This window comes from Mandrillus leucophaeus, unplaced genomic scaffold, assembly GCF_000951045.1.
Source record: "Mandrillus leucophaeus isolate KB7577 unplaced genomic scaffold, Mleu.le_1.0 Scaffold29, whole genome shotgun sequence".
Classification (NCBI taxonomy): domain Eukaryota; kingdom Metazoa; phylum Chordata; class Mammalia; order Primates; family Cercopithecidae; genus Mandrillus; species Mandrillus leucophaeus.
The window spans coordinates 1,962,800-1,971,939 of NW_012103031.1; the positions used below are offsets into that span (position 1 = coordinate 1,962,800).

Sequence of the window (9,140 nt, forward strand, 5' to 3'; positions counted from 1 at the left end):
AAAAAAAAAAAGAGTTGGGCGCGGTGGCTCATGCCTGTAATTCCAGCAGTTTGGGAGGCCAAGGCAGGCGGATCACTTGAGGTCAGGAGTTTGAGAGTTTGAGACCAGCCTGGTCAACATGGCGAAACCCCGTCTCTACTAAAAATACAAAAAAAATTAGTTTGGCGTGGTGGTGCACACCTGTAATCCCAGCTCCTCCGGAGGCTGAGGCAGGAGACTCGCTTGAACCCGGGAGGCAGAGGTTGCAGTGAGTCGAGATCACTGCAACCAGGCTACATTCTAGCCTGGGTGACAGAGCGAGACTTCATCTCAAAAAAAGAAAAAAAAAAGAAAGTCAGTCCAGTTCTGGTGCTGCCACTTAACCTGTAGTGTAACCGTGCCTCAGTTTCCACATCTGTAAAGCGAAGCTGACAAGCACTGTCCACCTGCCCACCTGTCCCTCAGGCCTACAGTCGTGGAGGGAAGACCCAGTGGATGGGAGGAAGCAGACCTCAGATTGGGAAGCGATGGAAGGCATTAATTGAAATGGTTCCCTTGGGGGAGAAAGTTTTCTAAGCCCTCTGTGGAGAAACACCTTGGGTTAGGGAACTTGGGGATGGAAGGATTTCATCTGGAGCTCCCAGAACAACTTGGAGAGTATTCTGTTTCTTCCTGGAACTGGCTTTGTGCAGGGCCCTGGGATGAAGATGCTATGCACTCCTGCTTCCTTTATTGCCTTCTTGTATTTCCAAGAAATGCAGCCACAAACCCAGGCCGTGACTCTCCAGGGCTGGCTGACGTGGGGGAGGCAGGCCAGGGCTGGTGCAGTCTCCCAGGTTCTTGCTGGCTTTCTGCTCCTTGCCCATCGCTTTTTTTTTTCTTTTTTTTGAGATGGAGTCTTGCTGGAGTGCAGTGGCACAATCTCTGCTCACTACAACCTCTGCCTCCCGGGTTTGTAAGCACTGGTTTTGTTGCCTCCTAGTCACAAAATGGCAGCCAAGTTGATGCAGACAAGCAGTGGGTGGGCCAAGGCAGACCAGGGAGACGGGAGATGCGGGTGGGGGGAGGTGGCGGGTACCTTTTCTAAGAGCGTCCAGTCTCCAGTATAATCTCCCCTTTGTCCCACTGGTCCACCCCAGAATGTGGGTCACTTTCCCTGGGATCAAGGGATCCATCCCAACTGACGGCAGGAGGGGAGAGGAGAAAACCTCGGGGCCAAAGACCCAAGGCCACATATCTGATAAGGTGGCTAAAGGCCTGCAAGGCAGATGTACCCCACAGCTGGGGCCCCCATAACGCTCACTCAGCATCCACATCCCATCCCAGGATTCTGATGGGGCTGTGCCCTCCCTGCACACCCCGCTTCCAAACCACGTGGCCTGATGTGTCAGCTTAATTGCGAAACTGAGGTCTACAATGAAACCCACAAGGTATTGTCAAATACCTTCTTGCTCTCTCTTTTTTTTGAGATGGAGTTTTCACTGTTGCCCAGGCTGGAGTGCAGTGGCATGACCTTGGCTCACTGTAACCTGCGCCTCCCAGCAATTGTTCAAGCAATTCTCGTGCTTCAGCCTCCCGAGTAGCTGGGATTACAGGCGCGTGCCACCTGGCTAATTTTTGTATTTGTAGTAGAGAAGGGGTTTCACCATGTTGGCTAGGCTGGTCTTCAACTCCTGACCTCAAGGGATCCACCCGTCTTGGTCTCCTAAAGTTATGGGATTACAGGTGTGAGCCACCATGCCCGGCCTCAAATACCTTCTCATCACTTCCAATGACAGGGCCTGCCCCTGAGCGTGGGTGAACTGAAAAGGGGCTGTCACTAAGGCATTTCCCTCACCCAGTGGGGAGCACATGCTTAGTGGTTACTACCAGGGCTTTGGAGAGACCGGTCATTCCCCTCTCCGGAATTTTGTCATCTGAAAAATGTCCTAATAAGAGTTCCAACCCTACAGGTTTGTTATGAGGGGTTGTTAATGGCTTCCAAAGGCTTTTCTTGGTGCCTGCACAGTTAGCTAAAGTATTGCATTCAGGGCGTGGCACACACACCTTTCCTGAAGAACCCTCTCAGAACATCCCAGACTGTAGTCATTGTTTACAGAGCCTGGTCTGAGTCTCAAAGGTAGAGTGAGAGGAGGATGGAGCGTCACAAACTCAAACGACCCCAGCACTGAAATAAAGCACTGAGGGCTTCTGGCTGCTGTGATTGGAGTGGGCCTTCCTCCCCACAGGAGAAATGGCCTGTGTTAAAAAATGGCAAAATAAACTAGCCAGGCGTGGTGGTGTATGCCTGTAATCCCAGCTACTCGGAGACTGGGGTCATCTGTGATCCCAGCTACTCAGGAGGCTGAAAGAGGAGAATCGCTTGAACCTGGAAGGCGCAGGCTGTAGTCAGCCGAGATCATACCACTGCACTCCAGCCTGGTTGACAGAGAAAGAGGCTCCATCTTAAAAAAAAAAAAAAAAAAAGGGCAAAATAGGCCGGGTGCAGTGGCTCACGCCTGTGATCCCAGCACTTTGGGAGGCTGAGGCAGGAGGATTGCTTAAGCCCAGTTTGAGACCAGCCTGAGCAACATAGGGAGACCCTGTCTCTATTATAATTTCAAGATGTTTTTATTTAAAAAAGAAAAAAACAGCAAAATAACTCTGTGGCTATTAAGTTCTTAGAGGCGAAGTAAGTCAATTTTGTCTTTTTTTTTTTGAGACAGAGTCTCGCTCTGTTGCCCAGGCTGGAGTGCAGTGGCGCAATCTCAGCTCACTGCAAGCTCCGCCTTCCAGGTTCATGCCATTCTCCTGCCTCAGCCTCCCGAGTAGCTGGGACTACAGGCGCCCACCGCCACGCCCGGCTAATTTTTTGTATTTTTAGTAGAGACGGGGTTTTACTGTGTTAGCCAGGATGGTCTCGATCTCCTGACCTCATGATCCGCCTGCCTCAGCCTCCCAAAGTGCTGGGATTACAGGCGTGAGCCACCGCGCCTGGCTAAAAGAGAAATCTTTAGCTAATTCCTGTTTTATGGCCAGCTTTTGTCTACCCTCACAGAGCCTTGCCAAGGCACTGTGTACACAAACACGTGTACAGAAAGGAGCTCCTGCCACTGGGGGCCCAGAGAGGACACTACAGGGACCAGGCAGGGCCATGAGGCCAGCACCCTGGTGCTAGGTAGGATTCCCTCTTGGAGTAAGGGCTTCCCATGAGTCACCAAGAGGGCAAAATTACCTTCCCTTGAGCACATCACGACGTGCCTTGGGAAGCACTCATTCTAGAAGGGAGCTGTGAGATCAAGGATGTGGCCAGGCTCCGGCTACTCTTTACTTATTTTGCTTTTCTTTTTTTTTTTTCTTTTTTTTTTTTTTGAGACGGAGTCTCGCTCTGTCGCCCAGGCTGGAGTGCAGTGGCCGGATCTCAGCTCACTGCAAGCTCTGCCTCCCGGGTTCACGCCATTCTCCTGCCTCAGCCTCCCGCGTAGCTGGGACTACAGGCGCCCGCCACCACACCCGGCTAGTTTTTTTTTTTTTTGTATTTTTTAGTAGAGACGGGGTTTCACCGGGTTAGCCAGGATGGTCTCGATCTCCTGACCTCGTGATCCACCCAACTCGGCCTCCCAAAGTGCTGGGACTACAGGCTTGAGCCACCGTGCCCGGCCTTATTTTGCTTTTCATTTATACTTGTACCTCTTAAGATTCTCTGCCGTGGAATGTCAAACTTCACGTCTCATCATGACGAAAGGAGCTCGGTGTGGGCACAATCGTCTCTCACGCAAGATGCTGACTTTCCCCTTTTCCCGCCCCTCGCACCCTCCCCACAGCACGCCCCTGGCAGGTGCGCTGCTAACAGCGGGCTGCCATGGTGTGGGCACCAGGCCCGGGGCCTCCCAGGGCAGGCTTCCATTCGGACTTGGCCGCTCAGTGGACGTGGGCTTCTCTGTTGCTCACATGCAAGATGGGAACAGTGTACCTCTGACAGGGCTTGGCTGTGTGTCCCTTCCGAATCTCATGTTGAAATGCGATCCTCAGTGTTGGGGTGGGGCTTGGTGGCCGGTGTTTGGGTCATGGGGCGGATCCCTAATGAATGGCTTTGTGCCCCCTGGCAGGAATGAGTGTGTTCTCACTCTATGACCTGGTTGTTTCAAGGAGCCTGGTCCTCTCTCTTGCACCCTCTCCCGCCATGGGACGCGTCTGCTTCCCCTTCGCCTTCCTCCATGAGTAAAACCATCCTGAGGCTTCCCCAAAAACAGACGCAGGCACCGTGCTTCTTGTCCAGCCGGCAGAACCGTATGCCAAATAAATCTTTGTCTTAAACAAATTACCCAGTCTCAGGTATTCCTTTATTGCAACACAAAACAGACCAACACCACCTGCTTTGCAGAAGTATTGCAACGTTCAGAAATGGTTCTCTCTCACCCCCCACTAAATGCTGCTTTTTGGTTCAAGGTTGTATAGAATGGTGCAATTTAAGAAACCAAGGATCTATGATTTTGCCTAAAACAAACCTAATTGAATGAAGAATTCACTCATATTTTCCTACTAAAAATTGAAATACTACAAGGAAACAAAACCAAAACCACATTCAGTTCCTTTATTTAATTTTCTAGTGGACAATTTACATATCTCCCTCACCCTGTCTTTTAAGTTAGTGTGACAGTTTTCCATAATAAACTACTTAAAGAGAAGCTTTGGTCAAGAATGGAATGAAATCGCAAAAAAACAAAAACAAAAAAATTACTGCTTTTAAAAAACCAACACTTTCACCAATTTTATATTCAAACAAAACCACACGGCATTGGCGTGATATGTTTTCAGTGTTTCCTTGGGGCTGGCTTCCTCGCCATCGTGCCATGGCACAGCTGCGGTCGGCCACAGTTTGTCATGCTGGATGGCGGAGGCTCACTCAGCTTCACATTATCCGGAGGCCCTGGATGGAAGACTCGAGGGTCTTGGAAAAGGTGGGAAGAGCACTCATGTCACTGAGGAGTGTCCACCCTGAGGTTTTCCCCGAGGTAGGTATCACACCACTCCCTCCTCCTCAGTGGAGGTGCTGCCTGTCCCCACCCTGAACCTGGCCCTGCCCCACCCGAGACAGGCTCTCCCAGGACTCACCCTGCAGAGACACTCCAGGCCCGGGCTCCCCCTGCTGGCTCCCGCAGGCCAGGTGTCCCTTTTCCCCACTGCTCCACCCACAGGCTGTGGGCGCACTCCTCACTCCTGTGTGTGTGGTTTTTGTTTTTTTTGAGATAGGGTCTTGCTCTGTTGCCCCAGGCTGGAGTGCAGTGGTGTGACCACAGCTCACTGCAGCCTCCAACTCCTGGGCTTAAGAGATCCCCCTGCCTGAGCTTCTCAAGTAGCTGGGACTAACAGCATGCGTCACTGCACCTGGTTTTTAAATATATATATATACACATGTATATTTAAAAATAGAGACAGGGTCTCACTATGTTGCCCAGGCTGGTCTCGAACTCCTGTGCTCAAGACGGGGAAGCCGGGAGGAGAAATGAGCCTCAGGTTCCCAAAGTGCTAGAATTACGGGAGTGGGCCAGCATGCCTGGCTGCACCGGGCTTTTTTATAGACATGGGGTCTTGCTATGTTGCCCAAACTGGTCTCAAACTCCTGGCCTCAAGCGATTCTCCCACCTTGGCCTCCCAAGGTGCTGGGATGACAGGCGTGAGCCACTACGCCTGGCTGCCCACAGCTCTTTTTTCTAGTTTAATCCGTGCTTCTGGAGGACCACACCATGGGCAGTGCCTCAAAGGCAGTGTGCGCTCTCCGAAGCCCAGAGTTGGCCTGGGTGTGCTGCGCTTGCAACTCACGATGCTCACCTGTGCTTTCTCAACTCCTAGTCCCCTCCCCTCCAAAACCCATCGCAGCTCAGGATGCTGCTCAGGTGCAACCTTTTCCCTGCAGTGCGGGCAGTCGGGCAGTCGGCGCATCGCCCGATTCCTCTGTGTGAAAACAGAGGCACTGGCTTCTCTTCCGCGCTCTGCCGAATCCCCTACCCAGCCCCTGTATCCACTTCTCTCTTCTACCAGACAGGCTTCCTCGCACTGGATATTCTCAGTGCTCAGCACCATGCATGGCACCCAGAAGACACTTAGTAAATGTTTATTAAATTAATTAGTGTCAGCCATAAATATATATCTATATAGTTAAACCTGGGCTGGTGTCCAATAGGGCCTGTTTCCAAAATAGCACTCCATTTTTCCTCAATGAACAAATGGACATCTAGAAGTAAAAATTTCAGTTCACTGAGAATGTGCCGTTCTTCAGTGGATGACTTTTAGGTTTTAAAGAGATCTCCAGCTGGGCATGGTGGCTCATGCCTGTAATCCCACCACTTTGGGAGGCCAAGGTGGGCAGATCACATGAGGCCAGGAGTTCAAGACCAGCCTGGTCAACATGGTGAAACCCCATCTGTACTAAAAATACAAAAAACAGCTGGGTGTTGTAGTGTGCTCCTGTAATCCCAATCACTTGGGAGACTGAGGCAGGAGAATCGCTCCAACCCGGGAGGCGGAGGTTGCAGTGAGCCAATATTGCACCACTGCACTGAAGCCTGGGCAATAGAACACGACTCTGTCTCAAAAAGAAAGAAAAAAAAATAAGAGAGAGATTTCCAGTTTAATGTCTTATATTAGGACATTAAACTGTATACTAGATTTAACATTTTGTTTCAACAATTGAGAAACATTCTTCTCACAAGAGTTTTGTAAAATATTAGCGGGATGTGGTGGTGCGTGCCTGTTGTCCCAGCTGCTTGGGAGGCTGAGGTGGGAGGACTGCTGGAGGCAAGGAGTTGGTGGCTGCAGTGAGCCATGATTGCACTACTGTACTCCAGCCTGGGTGACAGAGAAGGAGCCTATCTCTCAAAAAAAAAAAAAAAGTTTTAACACAAACAAAATTTGTTCTGTTAGGTAGAAAATACCTTGAAATCCCAAATTGTCATGGCTCCATCGATGCCAGTAGTGCAAAATTTGCGACAGTCTTGCTTGTCCACCTCATAAATAGAGACTTGACTGAAAAAAAGCAAAGCAAAAGAGACCGTAAGGTATGTAGTGGAAGTGAACACAACATTCCTGACTAATCGTGTAAGGGCAGCTTAATGAAATGAATTATGTTCTTTAAATAGAGATGGGATGGGGTCTCACTATGTTGCCCAGGCTGGTCTTGAACTCCTGGGCTCAAGTGATCCTCCTGCCTCAGCCTCCCAAAATGCTGCGATTACAGGCGTGAGCCACCACACTGCGCCAGGAAATGAATTATCTTTTAACTCCTGATTATGAACTTGTCCATGAACATTAGGCTGCAACAGTCTGGCTCAGAAAATACCCCAAAACATCTTATTACCAGATGTCCAGGAAAGACAAAACTGGAAAGGGGAGAAGTTAAGAGCCTGCCTTAGTTAGAGTGACCTGGGGAAGCAGGAATGACCCAGCCCACACAGCACTCAAATGCTGGGAGCAGGTTGTGGGCAGCACCACAGTCATGGCGAAAACAATGTTTGTGTTTGTTTTTAAATAAACCAGAGGCATGATGAAGCATGACTGAAATCCAACTGACTCCAAACAAAACCTCTCAAATCAGCCTCCAAGACAGCCAGTGCAGATAAGCCAACAGCCCTCTGTGAGTTTGACATGAATCATTATAAATGTTAGCAGCAGACATACCCCCAGACTCCAACCAAGCCAAGCAGGGGAACAGATAAATGAAACAACTTGTCTTAGCCTAATTATCTGGAAAGCTTTCAAGACAATCTTCCATTGCTCAGAGCATATTTTTCTTTCTTCTCTGAAATGTCTAGAACTTACCCTCCTCTTCCCCGACGCTGGGAAGGGGATGGCAAACTATGGCACACACCGCCTATTCCTGTACAGCCTGTGAGCTTAAAAAAAAAAAAAGGTTTTACATTTTTATTTATTTATTGAGATGGAGTCTCACTCTGTCACCCAGGCTGGAGTGCAGTGGTGCGATCTCGGCTCACTGCAACCTCTACCTCCCAGGTTCAAGCGATTCTCCTGCCTCAGCCTCCCGAGTAGCTGGGATTACAGGCCCCCATCACCACGCCAGCAAATTTTTGTATTTTTAGTAGAGACGGGGTTTCACCATGTTGGTCAGGCTGGTCTCGACCTCCTGACCTCAAGTGATCCACCCACCTCAGCCTCCCAAAGTGCTGGGATTATACGCGTTAGCATCTGCGCCCGACCCAGCTTTTACATTTTTAAATAGCTGGAAAAAAATTAAAAGAGGACTATTATCTCATGAAATGAAAATTATGTGAAATTCAAATCTGAGTGTCCATAAAGTTTAACTGGAACACACCATCTCATTTGTTTACAGCGTCTGTGCCTGCTTTCCTGCCACAACCACGGAGTTCAGTGGTTGCAACGGAGACCTACGGCCTCTGAGAGTCTAAAATATTTACTATCTGGTCCCTTACAGAAAAAGTTAGCTGACACAGCTCTAGTGCGAAGAGCACCTAATTTCTGCAAATAAAAGTAGACTAATGGGCAAGGGTTTGTCTTTTCACTTTTCACCTAGAAGTGTCAGAGAGACAATGACAGCTGTTTCTTTCCTTAACACTTGGTCTGCATAGAAGCTTAAGAGAAATTCACAAGAAATAACTCAGAGTCATTCAAGACAGAGAAACCTAAAGAATGGAGAAAAGGTGAGTTTTGCTGTGGAAGGAGAAACCTGAAGAATGTGGAGAAAAGGTAAGTTTTGCTATGCCTTCAGGTTTTTTTTTTTTTTGAGATAGGATCTCGCAATGTAGCCCAGGCTGAAGTACAGTGGCACAATCACGGCTCACTCCTCTCAAGTAGCTGGGACTACAGGTGTGCGCCAACACAGCCAGCTAACTTTTAAAAAATTGTTTGTAGAGATGGGGTCTTATGGCCGGGCACAGTGGCTCACGCCTGTAATCCCAGCACTTTGGGAGGCCGAGGTACGCGGATCACGAGGTCAGGAGATCAAGACCATCCTGGCTAACACAGTGAAACCCGGTCTCTATTGAAAACACAAAAAATTGGCCGGGTGTGTCGGCGTGTGCCTGTATGCCCAGCTACTCGGGAGGCTGAGGCAGGAGAATGGCGTGGACCCGGGAGGCAGAGCTTGCAGTGAGCCGAGATTGAGCCACTACACTCCAGCCTGGGCCACAGAGCAAGACTCTGTCTCA

General features: G+C 49.6%; 2 protein-coding genes across 2 annotated transcripts in view; both read right to left on the bottom strand.

Moving 5' to 3' along the window:
• The window catches only part of ARPC1B (actin related protein 2/3 complex, subunit 1B, 41kDa), an 88,440-nt gene that overhangs the window by 33,213 nt on the left and 46,087 nt on the right, over nucleotides 1-9,140 (bottom strand). The window lies entirely within an intron of this gene.
• The window catches only part of ARPC1A (actin related protein 2/3 complex, subunit 1A, 41kDa), an 11,930-nt gene continuing 7,326 nt past the window's right edge, over nucleotides 4,537-9,140 (bottom strand). Inside the window, exons 4-5 of the mRNA XM_011985786.1 lie at nucleotides 6,894-6,984; nucleotides 4,537-4,909 (exon numbers count right to left, since the gene is read on the bottom strand). Of these exons, the coding sequence (XP_011841176.1) occupies nucleotides 4,871-4,909; nucleotides 6,894-6,984 (130 nt within the window). The 3' untranslated portion in view covers nucleotides 4,537-4,870. The remainder of the gene's footprint in view (nucleotides 4,910-6,893; nucleotides 6,985-9,140) is intronic.